General features: G+C 35.0%; 1 protein-coding gene across 9 annotated transcripts in view; it reads right to left on the minus strand.

The window, feature by feature from the left end:
- The window catches only part of MET (MET proto-oncogene, receptor tyrosine kinase), a 137,986-nt gene that overhangs the window by 69,641 nt on the left and 49,225 nt on the right, over nt 1-19,120 (minus strand). For all 9 annotated transcript variants that reach the window (XM_058190978.1, XM_058190973.1, XM_058190977.1 and 6 more), the window contains one exon: nt 9,971-10,162. In XM_058190978.1, the coding sequence (XP_058046961.1) occupies nt 9,971-10,162 (192 nt within the window). The remainder of the gene's footprint in view (nt 1-9,970; nt 10,163-19,120) is intronic.

The raw sequence follows: 19,120 nt of genomic DNA on the forward strand, positions 1-19,120 counted from the left end.
AAAGGATGGAAACAACACTGGTCACTCTGATAGATCATCACTTCAGAACCTTCTGGCCCTTTTAGACTTCCTGGTGGTTTTCAATATTGTATCATCAACCCTGGCATCTTGCTGAACCATCTGCAATTTCTGAAATGAAGAGGCACCATTTTATGGTGGTTCTACTATAACTTAATTAGGCAATTCTAGTCAACAGCAAGTCCAGTCAATAAGCAAGATGAAACAGCAATCAAGTCCATGGTTAGTTTTGTAGTAAGGGAGTGAATGAATAATACAATAATGAACACATTTCAAAGCTGCATGAAAGTACAGATTAATCCATATGGATGGACTAAACTTTCCCCTTATGCTTCTATATTTAACATATGAATCTATTGGGAGAGATCACCCACCAATTCAGGGTGAGGAATCACCTGTATACAGATAATATCCAGTAATTTATCACCATTCCAGTCAGGCCAGAGATTATTTAAATGTCCTCATATGGAGCCCAGAGGCTGTGAGAAACTGCATGGAACAATCAAACAAACTTAAACTGAATCTCAACAAGGTAAATTTAGTGTTAATCCAGAAATACCTCAGCTCCATATCAGTTCCAATTAGCCCTCTCAATACTGTCATCCTCTCCAATAGAGGGCCAAATCCGTTACACAGGGATCCTTTAAATTCATGGTTACTGTAGTACAACAGGTTGAAGCAATGGTTAGGAGTCTTTGCCTAGCTTAGGCTAGGGCACTTCCTGGTATCAGAGATCTTGCTGACAGCAATTTATGCCATAGCAAGTTCAGCCTAGGGCTGCCTTTGAGACTTATCCAGATTGCTAGTGACCAAAAGCCATTATTATGGTATAATGTAACACAATTGTATGATTGCTGTATTTGAATACCAATATGTTTCAAAAATGCTGCTTTTCACCTATGATGTCATAGTTCCAAGATACTTAAGAGACTTTCTTTTCCTTTTTTATGCAAGAATAAGGAAAAGATGCTTAGATTCCAAATTTGTCAGAGATCAGAAAGAAATTGATCTGAAGAGAATTTTTTTCTTTTATGAGATGGCCCACATGCTATGGACTATTTTGCATTGGAGGTACACCTAGCACTCTTGTTACTGACCTGTTAGGTTGTTGGAATATTTTGTTTAAATAGCCATTTGGATAATTATTTTTTTATATTAGATTTTAAGATTGCCATTTTTAAAATGGGTTTTTCTGTAATCATTTTGGTCAAAGCAATAGTAATTTTGTTTACTAAATGTAAGAAAAAAAGTAGTGGGATTGAGAGCAAATTTTGGCTTTTTGTGAGCTTCCCCATTGACTTCACTTATATGATCAGAAATTAGGGAGCATCAGAAATCACAAGCAAATCATTTTGCAAATATACTTGTGAAAATTTGAATTCCATAGATGGGAACTGAATGTTCCCCAGATTATTTTATGCGTTCTTTGAGTAAGTGGATTTTAGATACCTTAATTCAAAAATTGTTGCTTTATAATGCACTGTTTAGGCCAACTTAAGGATACAAACAGAGCTTTCATAGTATAAAGATATGCATCATTTTCTTCTAAAGATCTCATGGACAGTATATGGAATTCCTGAGCAGCCTCCAGTCCAGGAACTAGCCAGATCCTGATACACATAGAAAATTTTGATGTAACAAATAACCTTGCCAAGTTCCGGTGATTTCTAGCCAGTTCTGGTGATTTCCTCATATAGGATTTCCTCATACTAAATTATTTATGTTGGACTTAATGCCATAAAGAATATACCAAACTTTTCTGATTAAATGGATGAGTTAGATTTATAATGCTATTTCTGCTGATATATTCATTTTGGCACTATAACATAATTACCAACAAATATATAGCAGCTTTTCACGGCAACTCAGAATATTTCAATAATTGCTGTTTATGGAGATGGCAAGTACTGAAGATGATACAGGAGCAAAAGATTAATGTTCCACTTAAAATGAAAGTAAGTAATCAGTCAGGAGTGCATGGCTACCAGATAAATTATTTCTAGCATTTTATTACTATCAATTTATCTTAATATACATGCAAAGTCTAAATTACCAATTAAACTCTACATGTGCCTGCATATCATTATTTTAATAAAGTGACTGAAGTAACTTTTTGCTGTTTAATAAAACGGTACATAGTAACTTTTTTATCACAATAGGGATCAACACTGGCAACCATCAATTTCAGACTTTTTAAAATAAAAACAAGAAGCTTGAAATTAAATCAAATTCTGCCTGGTTTTTTTATGGATCTCTGGCAGGTATAAACCACTATCCAGAAGATATATGCTCAAAGTATATTATATTTCACACCATGTCCTTCTAAAAGTAACACATTTGAAGATCACTTTAGCTATACACATTTCTAATCCATTCAATGTAATGGGATTATTTTGAGGATTTTAACCATTGTCATATTATTATTGGGAAGGGATGCGGTGACTCAGTGGCTAAGATGCTGAGCTTGTCGATCGAAAGGTCAACAGTTCAGTGGTTTGAATCCCTAGTACCATGTAATGGGATGAGCTCCCATTACTTGTCCCAGCTTCTGCCAACCTAGCAGTTCGAAAGCATGTAAAAAATGCAAGTAGAAAAATAGGGACCACCTTTGGTGGGACGGTAACAGTGTTCCGTGCATCTTTCGTGTTTAGTCATGCCAGCCATAAGACCACGGAGACGTCTTCAGACAGCGCTGGCTCTTCAGCTTTGAAATGGAGATGAGCACTGCCCCTCTAGAGTTGGGAATAACTAGCACATATGTGCGAGGGGAATCTTTATCTTAATATTATCAGAAAAAATAGTTTTTTGTTTTTTTTATTTACATTTATATCCCGCCCTTCTCCGAAGACTCAGGGCGGCTTACATTGTGTAAGGCAATAGTCTCATTCTATTTGTATATTTATATACAAAGTCAACTTATTGCCCCCCCAACAATCTGGGTCCTCATTTTACCTACCTTATAAAGGATGGAAGGCTGAGTCAACCTTGCAACCTAGCAACCTAGTTGCTTCAAGAATTGGTTTTATTTCAACATTTCTCATGCTGAGTACTCCAAACCTACAGTATTTCTCATAATCTCTGGAATGCTTAATTATTGGACAATTCCCTTACTTAAGTTTGTTGATACTATCATTAAATTTTACGTAATTCAAGCATACACTATTCAAATGAAGCAATTGTTTCAGGAAGATAATTGCACAGAAGTTTAAATGAAAGAATTAGATAAGATTGACCATTCTATACAGGTGAAAACTATGGCTATATTAGCAGCAAAGGATCAGTCCAACACTACAGGACTGATGTACATTTTATGTTTTATAAGATCACGCCTTATAAGTCTTATTCCTTAGGTGAAAAATTCCTAAACATCTGTAAAACACTGAGACAGATCAAATTTATAATTCCAGTGAAAGAATAGACACTTAAAGTATCATTGAACCTCATTACAATGAGGATATGACCAGACAGATTATGGCCATTTTTGAAGAACATCAATCAAAGGAACATAGAACTTTGTTGATTAGCCTTCAATGGACAAGATTCAACTTTTACCCACTGAAAATCTAACTCATAATATTGCTGGTTGAAATAGTATAATTCTTTTTATTTAACCTGAAAAAATTCCAATTCACTTAGCACTCAACAGCTGTACTGAGATTGTGTTCCCAGCCAAGTACCAACCACAATTACAACTGTAAGAAGCAGAAACAGCTGCAAAATCATGTTGGGGGTGGATGGGAGGAGGGAATGGAAAGAAAAGGGAAAATCTGCAAGAAGACTTGTCATACAGCTTAGGGTGAATATAAAATAAATTTCTTTTCTTTCTCATGCATGACAGCTGTGTTAGTCAAATTATTAGCAGTCTGTTTTGTAACAGAAACTCAACAATATTTTATCAGCTCTGAAGTCAAGGATATTTAAGGACCAGTACAAAGTTTTCACACTTTTGTTTTAGCCAAAACAATTATGTACATGACTGTGCAGCACGTGTTCCGACAGGAAAAAAAATATTCCCTACTCCCAATACAATTAGGCTCTAAAAAAATAAAAGTGTAAGTTTGCTGTAGTTTAAATACTACTTCTATTTCCAAGACTGATACTTAATTACCTTTAACAGCTGGTATAAAATTTATTGTTTTTTTGTAGTGACTTGATCTTCAACATTAAAAATAGAAGATCTTAATTGGAAAGGATATGTTTTCAGTAGTTCAGTATATATTACATAGACATATGCAATGTTTGATAAAGAAATAGTATCCTTTTTTCATTTTGAAAAATTAGACTGAAATGTTTCTAGGTAGGTAATAACTATGGACTATCTGGTGGTCTTTTATTAACTCTTATTTTGGTAGGGGGAACAAAGTAATATTAATTTTAATAATACAGACATTCCAGCCAATTAGATTATTACAAATTAATGTCTCAATGTTTTTGTTTAAAAACTGGGGTTTTTGCATTGATGTGGCCTAATTGACACAGATATGATTCATCAGCAGCACATGTCATTTGAATGCAGATTACAACATCACTGCAATTTTTAAAGTAGCTCAAGACCATTGTTTTATCTTTGTTTCCTGCTGCTGCTCACTTGGGTATTACAACTGTCAAACTCAGTTGTTTGACACACAGAAATTCTGTCAGTAAAGGTTTCTTTCCCTGACATGTCAATGCTGTAGAGAATAGATGTTCATTGGCAAAGGTTATGCTTGTCCCACAAGTGTTTAAAGACCTCAGAGACCTGCTAGAAAGAAATGCTGGCAGTGAGAAAATGTTAGAATACAGATATAAAGTACTTAAATTTCATGGCAATTACTTGTACGCTATAATGCCATGCCCAAAGAACTAAGTACAATTTCTGCAGATGATGAGTTGCAGTAGTAACACATTTAAAAGGCACTATGGCTACTTATGGCAATTTGAAAGACCAAACATGCTTTCTGCCGAAAAGACAGCTAAGACAGGGGTAACCAACCTTTTGGACCTCAGGGACTACTAAATTCATAATTTTAAATCCCGCAGACCACTAATATGATCTACTTAATGACTGTCTGGGTGGACGTGGCAAAGTGGTCATATGACTGGATGGACATGGCCAACTCAATGTCACGCATGTCAAGGGGCATCTTGCCGGTCTCAACTTGCCAGTCCTTGCATGCCCACCTGGGTTCCTTAGGGCCCCAACAGGAAGCAGTTGCTGGAGCTAAGCAGCCACCACAAGAAAGAGTTGGCAAAACAGCTTGCTCAGTTCAAATTGGATCTGACCAAGAAGAAGGCTCAGCAGAAGCACCTCACTGAGGATTAGGAGCATAGGCTTTCCAAGCAGAGGGAAGACCTCCGGGAGTGCAAGGCCAGGTACCGGTGCTTGGAGGCTCAGCGGGCTGAGATAGTCAGCTAGTTCCAAGCCATGATGCAGTCCCACTGGAACAAGGCCCTCTGGCTCTTCGCCATCAGCGGCACTTCCCTCCAGCCTTCACCAAAAGCCACCAGGACACTGAAGCAGACCCCAAGTAGGAATTTCTGCCCTCTTCCGACCCACACAAAAAGAACCCGAAGGGGGAGACTCTCTGCAGCAACACAAACGTTCATTGCACATATCCAGCCCAGGGGTCATAGTTTGAGGACCCCTGATTTAGTGCAATATTAAAAATGCAAATGATTTTTCTGGGGACCACCAAAATTTTCTCATGGACCACCAGTGGTCCACGGACCACTGGTTGGTGACCGCTGAGCTAAGAGATAATGTGAGGATTGTCCTAAATATTACTAAATACTTATAATATCATAATGAGAAACCAGATGCCTTAATATTTTTAGATGCAGAGAAGGCATTCAACAACCTAAATTGGGCCTTTATGTTTAAAGTGCTGGAAGAAATGGACTTTGGAGAGAATTTGATCCAAGAAATTAAAGCGATTACACATCACAGAATGCAAAAATTGTCATAAATGGTGATCTAACTAACTCATGTGAAATTCAAAAGGCTACAAGACAAGGATGCCTCTTGTCCTCTCTGTTGTATCGTTTGGTATTGGAAGTTCTGAATAGAAGTATCAGACAAGATGATAAAATAAGGGGTGTAATTATTAAGAAAGAAGTTTCTAAACTGAGGGCATCTGCTGATGATCTGGTTATATTTTTACAGGACTCAAAAAATGACATAGGCTACATGATGAGGAAATTGAATGAGTTTGGGGGTTTGGCAGGTTTCAAAGTAAATAAACAGAAAACAACAATGCTGATCAAGAATATGTCTTCTCAAGACCGTGATATATTGAACAAAAAGTTGGGCTTTAGGGTTGAGAAAAAGTTAAAATAGCTAGGGGTTATGTTGACAAATACAAATACAAAACTGTTTCAAAACAAATACGTCCCTCTTTGGAGGGATATTAAACAAGACTTACAAAGATGGGATAAACTGCACTTATCATTACTGAGTAGAATCTCTGCAATCAAGATGATTATTTTACCTTTTTTTTAATTTTAGATATTACCAATGCTTACAATTGACAACCCATTTAAACAATGGCAGAAGGATATTTCTAAGTTCATATGGAAAAGCAAAAAACCAAGAATTAGATATAAACTATTGCAAGATGCCAAGGAAAGAGGGGGGTTGTGTCTACCAGATATGAAACTGTATTTCGATGCATGCTGTCTGACCTGGTCAAAAGAATGGGAGCATCCAGAATAAGAGCATCTTGAATTAGAGGGCCATGAATTAAGGTTTGGATGGCACGGCTACTTAGGGTATGATAAAAGTTAAGTTAATGTTGAATTTAATAATCATGTTGTTAGATGTGCCATGCTAAGAATTTGGAATAAATATAAAGCAAGGTTCTCTTCGAAGTTGCCTCTTTGGGTGTCATTCCAGGAAGCTTTCTTTAGAAAAGAAATGGTGCAAAGCCAAACTGGTTAATGTATGCTAAAACATTATCTTTCAACTCTGGTGACTCAATATTAAAATCGAGGAAGAACTTGAAACAGGTTATGCTTGCCATTGGTTTACTTATCAACAACCGAAAAAAAGATTTAAACTGGATAAAAAGTAGTACGGATTTGACTTTGTTAAAAATGAATTGGAAATGTTATTATGTGGAAATGATAAAAATTATCAATAAGATCTATAAAATATTATTGAAATTGAATTTGGAAAATGAGCATGTAAAACATTGTATGATTCAGTAGACAAGGAATTTTGGATATAATGTGATGCTTGAACAATGGGTAAATATGTGGATGAAGGGTTTAAAATTTACATTAAATTATAATCTAAAAGAAAATTTCTATAAGATGATGTATTGTTGGTATTTAACACCAGATAAATTATCTAGGATGTTTAATGGTATGTCAAATGAATGTTGCAAGTATAAAAAGGGGAATTTTTTTATCATCTATGGTGGACATATGATAAAGGAAAAAAAATTGGAGTATGATTCATATTTTAATACATAAAATTTTGAAAATGGAGATAAATATAAAACCAGAACTTTTCCTTTTGAGTTAATGGAAAAAGACCTGTAGAAAATTTGGAACTTTGTTACTATATATGTTGACAGCAGCAAGACTATTGTACAGTATGCACAAAAGTGGAAGGACACTTCAATTCCTACCATGGACAAATGGTTGCAGAAGTTGCTGGAGTTGGCTGAAATGGCATAATTGACTATTTTGATTAAAGAAAAGAATATAAATACTTTTGTTTCCACTTGTTGACTGCTTCTGAAATTTGTGCTTGAAGTGGAAAAGAATGAAACTTTGATTTTGGGTTTTACCAATTAGATTGGTAAATCCTTATAGAAATGACTTGCTCATATTATTAAAAAAAAGTTGTGATTTGATGTTAATGCCTTATTTTACTGCAACAGAGATAGTCAGAAGTCAATGTTTCTTTTTCCTTTCCTTTTCTTATCCTTCCATGCTTCTTTCCTCCCTCTTCCTCCCTACCTATTTACTTCTGTATTTTGTAACTTATTTTATTATATAACTCAATAAAAATGTTAAATGTTAGAAAGTTTGCCTCATAAAATGTGCACAATAACATAATCAAAGCTTGTGTCCCAACCCTATGCACAGTTACTTCAGAAGCTCAATGAATAGCAGAGGAATATTTGGGAAGAAACTAGCATAGGATTGCACTATCAGGATAGTTGTTACAATTAAGCACTCCATAGGTCCTAATGCTTAATAGAAAGCTCAAACATGAAAATTCAGAAAATGTAAGTGTTTCAGACAGCTGCTGTTTTTCATTTTTTGTTATAAAAAAAAATTCTTCATCTCCTTATTGCAGTTTTTACAAAAAAAGTCCATTGTACAGCTTACCTGCTAACATATTAATTATGCAATTCTGTACCAATGACATATTGTTGTTAATTTTGTTAATAATTATACTATTATATCTAAACAGAGTGTTAGAGTATTTGATTTGCTCTAATATATAACCATTGTCCTTACTCTGAGGTTAAATAACTCTAGTAACAGATATCACAATTAAATTTTGTTTATTATTGATAATCCCAAGAAACAGCATGTGAGAATACATTTGAAACTATTTCCTATGCAACTATTTGCTTAACAAAAAAACCAGGAAATCCTATATACGTTCTATAATATTCACATTCCTTCTCTTATTTTTTTAATGCCTAAAAGATGCATCACAAGACAAAATATTAAGAACAGATAGGATGTTATTAAGTATTAAAAGCAATTCATATGTACTGGACTTTTGAATATGTCAGACTCTTCTAACAAAATTGGGGGAAGAGGGGAAGACTCCACAGGCTATTAAAATACAATATTGAAGACAATTTTTGCTCAGTAACTCAATACAGTGGATATTTCTCCTTATTTTCTGCTAATGGCACAACATATTTCAAACAATAGCATTCTTTTTACTCCCTTGGCTAGCCTTACCAAAGGAAACGTGCTCTGAAAGTATTGTGTTAGATTTTCTAGAGTTTAGTATAGTGAGGATAAAATGTATGAAATGATCTGGCTTATGACAGAAATGAGTAAGAACACTATTCTGATATAGGAAAATCTTATTTTTTATTTCTGTGGAAAGTATAAAAATATTTTACATCAAGAGCTGACACTTTAAAGGAAACTATAGCGAATTAGTATCCTATTCCCCATATCACATTTAAACATAAAAAAGTTCACTGAATATATTACCCCACTATTTGTCCACATAACTGCTGACTTCTCTTGCAAAGCAACTGGAGAGCTACAGCCTGCAATAGTTAAATATGCTGGTTACTATTTGAATGAGCTGTTCAACTTATAAAAATGGATTTCAAGAGCTTGCGCTCACCGAAACTTTCAGTGCCAGAAACTAATATCTAAATAGAATGGTTTAGCTGTACCTTTAAAAAGAGAAAATTTAAAATTTCTTTCAAGATATTTAAAAATTCAAATATACTGTATCATGCTAGGGTATAGAACATTTTCATTCATTTTTTGACGAGCAGGATAATTATATCATACTACTTCATACTTTGGAATAAAAAGTTTTTTTCTTTCCTTAAAATAGTTATTTTAATTCTATTGATTAAACTCATGAATAGAACTCCCTTGAAGAAAATAGAATTACAGGTGCTTGGGATTGCTGTCTTATCCAAAGGACTAGCTGTATCATAAGAGATTGCTTTAGGACTGAGAGCAATGCCAGAAACAGTGGATGCTGGAGTTGAACAAAAGATAATGTAGGAGGTATTCCACTATAGAGGAAATAATGTCATAACTCTACTTCAAATTAATTAGTGGTTTTAAACTGAGCATGGATTTTATTTCATGTCTGCTTTCTTCAGCTTAACTTGTATTACTGTTTAAAATTTTAGGATTGACTTTCCCATTCAAGGATGATTCCCTTCCTTCCCAGCCTTAGCCTTTATTGACTGAATTTGTTGTAAAAAAACCAAAACAAAACCAAGTAGTAAAATATTATATTGCTTACCTGCATAAAGTGTCCTTCAGACGTCCCCAGATTTGCTATAGTAAGATCCCCTTTAATGAAGACAGATATAGAAGTTAAGAGGATAGTGTTGAATTGCTGTGTGAATAAGTCAATTCGCTGTAAAGCTGTAGTAACCTCCACCCGATATTCGTCATCTTGAGCTCCACAGTAAGAGGTGTTTCTTGAAAAAGTCTGCAAGAAAACTAAATTTGTTTCAGCAAATCAGAGAAGACATTAAAAATGACAGGACTTCAGTAGCTGATAAGGTGGTAGGTAGGAGACTAGGAATATTGACTGAGTTTTGAAAACAGTTTTATTATATTTTAAAAGCAAGACAGTATTATTAAATTGCATAATTTACATGGTATTATGGAAAACTTTTTTTCCCTACTAAGTGATGTTCATGCTTTTTCAAATATGTCTAAACTGTCAGACAGGGAATCTACCAACAACAGTAGATGGCCAAAATCTACTGCATTCTTTTAGATCTTTAGGCTTGAAAAGCAAGAGAGTGAATTCTTACTTGCCTACTCAACCCAAAAATAATATAACTAATGATATAAGAGGGATACTTCATCCTTTACAAATGTATTTCCTATAAAGGTTCTTCTAGATAGAGAGCATGTGAGTATAATGTTAGCAATAAGATTTTAATATATGTTTTGGGCAACTGAATAAAAATATTTGCAGAATTTTGATATTTATCAAAAGATATATAAATATCTTAAGACTCATATACTGTTTACCATATTTCTAGAATATCTCAAACTACATGGCTGATACTAGTTTAAGAGGTCCAACATCCCTGCAAAACAATATTTATATTTCTTATTTGTATTACGTCAGATGGAGTGTTGGAATCTACACAGACAAAGAAATAGCAAAATAGGTAATTAATAATGACAGGCTGCTGTACTTTGGATTGTGGAAGCCGCAGACTTGGAATATGGTGGAAGTAGCAAAGATGGCATCTACAAGAAAGTACACCATGTGGTGACTGGCTGGCAGCTACAGCAGCATTCTGTGAAGTGTGTTTGGCTCCCTCAGCTGCTGAAGGTTTTGCATGGCTACTTCCTCTGATCAACTAAATGCAAATCTACTCGTGGACTACTTTGTTTTGAATGTGATTTTGTACTGTGAAGAGGCTTCTATGGGGATCTGGAGGCTGTGACATGGTGAGTGAATATGGGGTAAGTGCGCTCCAGAGGATCCTGGATGAAATGGATTATCTGGACTCCTTTCAATCAGACTTTAGGATGGCTACAGGATGGAAATGGTATTGGTTTTGCTTTTTGATGACCTCTGGTGGGAGCAGGATGGGGTAGTACATTCCTGCTCTACCTGGCCTCTCCACAGTTTTCAATACTATTGATCAGGGTATCCTTCTGGAGCAGCTCTGGGGGTTGGGTGTGGGAAGCACTATTTTGTCTGGTTCACTTCCTTCCTCAGAGGCTCTTTTCAGTCAGTGTTGATTGGGAGTAAGAGGTACAAACTGTAGCCCCTACTCCAAGAGTTCCAAAGAAGTTGGTGCTTTCTCCACTCCTGTTTCATATCTACATAAAGCTGCTAGGTAAGATCATCCATCATGTTGATAATACTCTCTTGTACATTAATAATAATAATAATAATAATAATAATAATAATAATAATAATAATAATAATAATAATAATAATTGGAATGTAATAATAATGACTGGAACTTGTGTCACAACTACCATCTGCCTGTAGCAAAGAACTGGTGGGATCATAAGCCTGAAAAAGTGATTGAAAATGAGCATGCAAAACTACTGTGGGATTTCCGAATACAGACTGATAAAGTTTTGGAACAAAATACCCCGGATATCACGATTGTGTAAAAGAAAAAAGTGTGGATAGTTGACATTGCTATACCTGGTGACAGCAGAATCGATGAGAAACAACTTGAAAAAGTCACCAGATATCAAGATTTGAGAATCGAATTGCAGAGACTCTGGCATAAACCAGCGCAGGTGGTTCCAGTGGTACTCGGCACACTGGGATCTGTGCCTAAAGACCTAGGCAAGCACTTAAAAGCAATTGGCGCTGACAAGATCACCATTGGTCAGCTGCAGAAGGCCACCTTATTGGGATCTGCTTGCATAATTTGCCGATACATCACACAGTCCTAAACACTTGGGAAGTGTTTGACTAGTGATCTGTGATACGAAATCCAGCATAGTTATCTTGTTTGCTGTGTATACTGTCATTTTGTGTAAATATAACAACAACAACAACAACAACAGAGTTGGAAGGGACCTTGGAGGTCTTCTAGTCCAACCCCCTGCCCTACACCATTTCAGACAAATGGTTATTCAACATTTTCTTAAAAATTTCCAGTGTTGGAGCATTCACAACTTCTGCAGGCAAGTTGTTCCACTGATTTATTGTTCTAACTGTCAGGAAATTTCTCCTTAGTTCTAAGTTGCTTCTCTCCTTGATTAGTTCCCACCCATTACTTCTTGTTCTACCCTCAGGTGCTTTGGAGAATAGTTTGACTCCCTCTTCTTTCTGGCAACCCTTGAGATATTGGAACACTGCTATCATGTCTCCCCTAGTCCTTCTTTTCATTAAACTAGACATACCGAGTTCCTGCAACCATTTTTCATGTTTTAGCCTCCAGTCCCTAATCATCTTTGTTGCTCTTCTCTGCACTCTTTCTAGTCTCAACATCTTTTTTACATCGTAGCGACCAAAACTGAATGCAATATTCCAAGTGTGGCCTTACCAAGGCATTATAAAGTGGTATTAACACATCACATGTTCTTAATTTCTATCCCTCCATTTATGCAGACCAGAACTGTGTTGGCTTTTTTGGCAGCTGCTGCACACTGCTGGCTCATATCTAAATGGTTGTCCACTAGGACTCCAAGATCCCTCTCACAGTTACTACTATTGAGCAAGGAACCACATATACGGTACCTGTGCATTTTGGTTTTTTTGCCTAAATGTAGAACCTTACTTTCTTCACTGTTGAATTTTATTTTGTTAGATAGCACCCAATGTTCAAGTCTGTCAAGATCCTTCTGTATCTTGAGCCTATCTTCTGGAGTGTTGGCTATTCCTGCCAGCTTGGTGCATCTGCAAATTTGATGAGTTCCCCATCTATCCCCTGTCCAAGTCATTGATGAAGATGTTGAAGAGTACTGGGCCTAAAACAGAGCCTTGGGGTACTCCACTGCATACTTCCCTCCATGTGGATGTAGTTACATTGAGGACTACACGTTGAGTGTGGTTGGTCAGCCAGTTACAAATCCATCTGGTGGTGGTGCTGTCTAACCCACATTTTTCTATTTTATCCAGTAGTAGGTTATGGTCTACTTTATCAAATGCTTTACTGAAGTCCAAGTAAATTATATCAACATCATTCCTCTGGTCCACCAATTTTGTCACTTTGTCAAAGAATGCAATAAGATTAGTCTGGCATGATCTGTTTTTGATAAACCCATGTTGGCTTTTGGTTATTACTTTGTTTGCTTCTAGGTGTTCGGTGATTCGTTGCTTGATTATCTTTATGCAAATGATGAGTTAAACAAATGCCTTGACCGCTTTTTCTTAATACCTGGAAGTTGTTGAGGTCTATATGAGGAGCAACAGGCTGAAACTGAACCCTGGCAAAATGCAGAGGCTTTGAGTTCAGGACTGGGAGAATTACCATCTTTGGTCATGGTTGTACTGCCCCAGTCTGGCAGAGTGTATAGTCTGGGTGTTTTTTTGGACTCCTGATTTCTGCTCAAGAAGGTGACAGCTATGTACTGACATAATATATCTGTATCTTGGTAATACATAATATATCTTGGTAAATAGGGCTTAAAAAAGAATGTAGTCATGCTGCATTGACAATTCAATAATAATCTATTAACTGAATTGTTTACCATTGATGTTTCATTTCTATTTCACATAATAATAATTTTGTGCATAATAATAATAATAATAATAATAATAATAATAATAATAATAATAATAATTTTGTGCATAAGAGCACAAAAGTGCCTACCGTTCCTGTCCTATTGTTCCCTTTATTACATCTAATTAATATAGCTAATGTATATTCATATATATATATATATATATATATATATATATATATATATATATATATATATATATATATATATACACACACACACACATACATACATTTTTCATGATATGTTTTTTACTTATGACAATGTTTATGTATACTGTTATGACAAAATTAAATAAATAAAAATAAACCAAGATCACTTAGCATTTTAATACTGGAGAATATATGATATACTTCAGTTCTAGAATATGACTGGAGTTTATGCACAATAATGTAAAAATAACAAAAAGGTAGCTGTCTCCTAAAATCAATATTGTACCCATTATTTTACTGATTATTAAATGTAAAGATTAGTTTTAAAAATAAGATGTATTATGCCATGACATATTGAAAAATTAACATGAACGTGTCCTTTAAAAAGCAAACCAGGATATAATGATAGCAATTCTGTTATTTCATATATCAGCTGGAAATCAAATTTTTAAAATGTTCATTGCCAACAGAATTTGTTCATTTTTTCAAAATACATAGCCACATCACAATGTCACATTTTTGAACCTTTTTTCATCCTCTATTTTTCCTACTATTTGTTTTTGTATTTTATACTATAAACTAATAAAAAAGAAGAGAAAGAAATTGGTCAAATTTTCAAAATACATAGCCACATCATTATATGTATGTGATGTCTAATTGCTGCATTGCTGCAATAACATCTAATTTAAATTATGCATTTGACCAGGAACAGAAAAAACGGATTTTTAAAAATTCAACTCCTAAAATTTCTTGCTATGTGTATATAAATGTGACTAATAGATGTTAAAAACATTTTTAGCATCCTCTTGTCTCCAAAGCTTCAACCCAAAATCCCCAAAGCTTCAACCAAAAACTGTCTACTATTGACCTCACCCCATTTCTAAGAGGTCTGTAAGGGGTGTGCATAAGAGCACAAGTGTGCCTACCGTTCCTGTCCTATTGTTTCCTTTCGTTATATCCAATTAATATAGTTATTACATACTCATACTTATATACATGCTTATATATTGTATAGTTATTACATGCTTATGCTTATATATACTGTGTGACAAAAATAAATAAATAAAATAAAAATAAATAAAAACTAGGAGAGCTACCTATACCACTGAGTATCAATTCTTCCAGCAGGTTTTGGTCTTGAGTTGAAAGGTTCTCAGACTATTGGAAGATCATTTTAAAGGAAGGTGTGAAATCCCACTCCCCATTATCTAATAAATACTGACCTAGAATCTACAATACACTTTTTCCTATCCCCATTCCCACGCCAAATAAGCTTCAAAAGAAATCCAAATTTCTGAGCAGATTCTAAGGACAGGGTGTGCTGAGACAAGATTGTATTGATTGTAACAGCCAAAGGGAATACAAACAGTATAAAATGCTTTCCTCTCGTATGCAGACAAACACAGGTGCACTTCAAAAGGCTGTAGCTAGCTTTATTCATTAAAACTTCATTTAATTTATTCATTCATTTCATGCATTTATTCTATCTTGCTTTTCTTTACAGCAGGCTTTGACAATTCCAGAATGCTAAGGAAGGTCTGACCTGCTTAGTACCCTGATTGGAGACCATCAAGAAATATTGGAATGTCCTGTAGCTTAAATGAGAAGTGTTTTGTTTTTTTTAAAAAAAAACCACCACCCTGAAGAGAAGTTAATAACAAACCACTTCCTCTTAAGTGCTTTGAGAAGTGCTTTCTCTTTCTCTTTACCTGCTTTTTTGCTCAATTGGAACAATGAAGGTCCCTAGGGAAAGAACACATTTGTGTTGCCAAAGGTCTGAGCTAATTGTTCAGAAATTAGTTTTAAAATTAGGCTGTAGGGGCCATGAGGCTCCAGAGTGAAGGGTGCATAACGGCAAATGTACAGTTAGATTCCAGCTATATACACTAAATGGATAAAGGCAGCCTTAACATTTTTAATTGCCATTTCAAAGGTTAAATCTTTCAAAGCCACTTATCAACCAACTTGCCACAGAGAGTATTCATATTATTTAATTTATATGAGATAATTATGTATTTCAGTTTCACTTCCTCACCTCAAGAGTCCCTAAACTATTCAGTTGGCAGACAAAATGGAAAATTAAATTATTTCTGGATTAAACATACATATATTCACTGCCAAATTCCAGTGACAAATCTCACAAATATTGTAGTTCAGTAAATGTTTTACTGGTATGTGGCTTACTTTTATTTCTTCCTTTCATGCACTTGAGTGAAAGTACAAAGTCCATTTGTGACTCATTGAGGAAAAAAAAACCCTGCATCTGATGTAGGTCAAAACTGGAATGTGATGATACAAACTCATTTCCTCCCTGTCCAAACTTAAATTGTATTTTACTTGCTCATGCAATAATCTGTGAAGCTACTCTACAACTAATCTTCACAATATGGGTCTTTAAATTAATGTATTTCTTTCATTTTTAACAAAAAAAATCCTGTTACTTTAAATGAACACTATTGCTTTGAGCAAGAATTAGTTTTAATTATGAATAATCAATTTTCTGTAAAAATGCACAAAGCAACTTATACAAAAGTATAACATAGAACAAAACCAAGACATAAATACAGTATAAAAGAAAAAAAGTTAAATAAAATTTCTCTCTTTCAAATAACTGAATGACCTCACAGCTGGTCATCTCTGAACCTTGCTTTCTATGTACATCCAATATAGCACATATAACCGGAGGTAAATTAATACAAATTATGTGTTTAAAATTTTTGAAGCTGACATCTCAAACTCTAACATCTAAATTATGTCATAATTAATTCTCATGAAAATTAACTAATCATCCCTACCAAAATTATCTGCTCCATAAGGATGATTTTATTAATAATGCATTACAAATCACTCTAAAGAAATTTGTATGAACTTGAACTAAATGGCATTTTAAAAAACTAAATAAGTAGCTTCATGGTTTTCATCCTGTTCATGTATATATTATTTAAATACTAAAGCAATATGCTGCATGATCTGAATATTGCATTTTATACAAATATTGTGGGAAAATTGATACCTACAACCTGTTTTGCAGTTTTGTAAGTTATGAACATAACGCAAGCTGCCACAAATTCTTATAACACTATAGAAGATAAAGTCATCATAATTTCAGATATTAGATATTATTTTACATTGTATTGTGAAAATAATAATTCAATATCATGAAAACTTAAGTTGTATATTCCTGGGCATGGAGCTGGAGTGTTAATGGAAATTTGTGTTATGCTACTTTGTTCATACTGGTTTGGTCTACTGATTGCTGTATGTGCTATTTGTATTGTATTTTCTATTGTTTTACTTGTGGTAAATCACCCAGAGCTATTTTGTGAAATAATGGCTATATAACTTGAATAAATAAATAAAGGTAGTGTATCTTTCTATATTTTTGCTTTTATCATAATATAACTTGCTGAAATATGTTAATGTCATAAACATGTCAGCTTCAGATAAATAACAGATTTGCAATGAAGCAAGAATTTGAACTCAAGCTGATACCGTTCTAATCTGTAAATAAAAAAGCATCTCTTTTAAAACAGTAAAAAATACAAAAATTCTATGTTCAAAGTAAGATATTTCAAAATTAAAAGAGTTCTTGCACAGAAAATTGATCCTACAACCTGTTTTGCAGTTTTGTAAGTTATGAACATAACGCAAGCTGCCACAAATTCTTATAACACTATAGAAGATAAAGTCATCATAATTTCAGATATTAGATATTATTTTACATTGTATTGTGAAAATAATAACTCAACATCATGAAAACCTATGTTGTATATTTCTGGGCATGGAGCTGGAGTTGAATTCAATAAGCATATAAAATAGGAAGTGTGTCTCCAAACCAGTTCAGGTCAATAGAAACAATGGTTAAATATACAGTAAATATTTATACATCACTATGAATTTAGTATCCTGTATTTCCAGAAACTCTTAGTGTTCATTTACTGATAAAAGGAAAAGCAAAAAAGTTTATGCTAATGTTAGATTACGTAAGGGAAAAAAAGAGAGAAATGCTGATGTAATTAACTAATACAAATTAAAAACATAGCACATTTTCTTTTCAAAGATCTTTCATAGTATTATTCACTTTTGGTATTGATTACCACTGCATCAATTCTTGTAATCTGGTTAGTGCATTAGCACTAAGTAAATAGTATTGATTTAGGTACATATATAATGGACATATGAGTTATTTTGTATTTTGCCTGTTTCCTTTGTGTTATGGCAAAAAAGGCAACCCAGGGCAAAAAAAATGTATTCACTACGGAAAACAGCAGAAAAGTATATCACACTTCCTGATCAAGGTAGGCTTGGCTTTAACAATTGCTTAGATCAATAATGTTTTGGAAATATTTAATTAATACTTTAAGCTTTTCCCCAATACCATAGAACAGTGATGGCTAATCTTTTTGCCATCGCGTGCCAGGAGGGGCGGGGGGTTCATGAGTGTGTGCCCATACCCATAATTTTATGCGCCTTGCCCCCACGCATGTGCGTGTGACCCCCCCGCTCCTGGCACGTGATGGCCTGGTATGCTATTTTTCTCTCTCAGCTGACTCAAGAGCCTTTTTAGGAGTCTGAGGAAGGTGAAAAGGGCCTTCCCCACCTCCAAAGGCCCTCCGGAGGCCAGAAATGGCCCATTTGACAACTTCCAGTGGGACCGGAAGGCCCGTTTTTTGCTGTCCCCAGCCTCCAGAGCCTCTCTAGGAGTCTAAGGAGGGGGAAAAGGGCCTTCCGAGTCTGAAAATGGCCCTTTGCCAACTTTGAGTCCCACCGGAAATTGGCAAACACACCATTTCTGGCCTCCAGAGGGCCTACAGCGGGGGAGGCCTTTTTCGCCCTCCCCAGACTACTACAGAGGCTCTGGAGGCTGAGGACAGCAAAAAATGGGCCTTCCTCACCCCTGAGGCCCTCCGGAAGCAGGAAACAGCCTGTTTCCCTACTTCTGGTGGGCCCAGAAGGTCCAAAAATTAGCTGGTGGAGCTGAATTCGCATGCCCACTGATATAGCTATGTCTGCCACCTGTGGCATGTGTGCCATCAGTTCACCATCATGACCAAACTATCCACCAATCCTTGCCT

Source organism: Ahaetulla prasina, chromosome 7 (assembly GCF_028640845.1).
Source record: "Ahaetulla prasina isolate Xishuangbanna chromosome 7, ASM2864084v1, whole genome shotgun sequence".
NCBI lineage: Eukaryota > Metazoa > Chordata > Lepidosauria > Squamata > Colubridae > Ahaetulla > Ahaetulla prasina.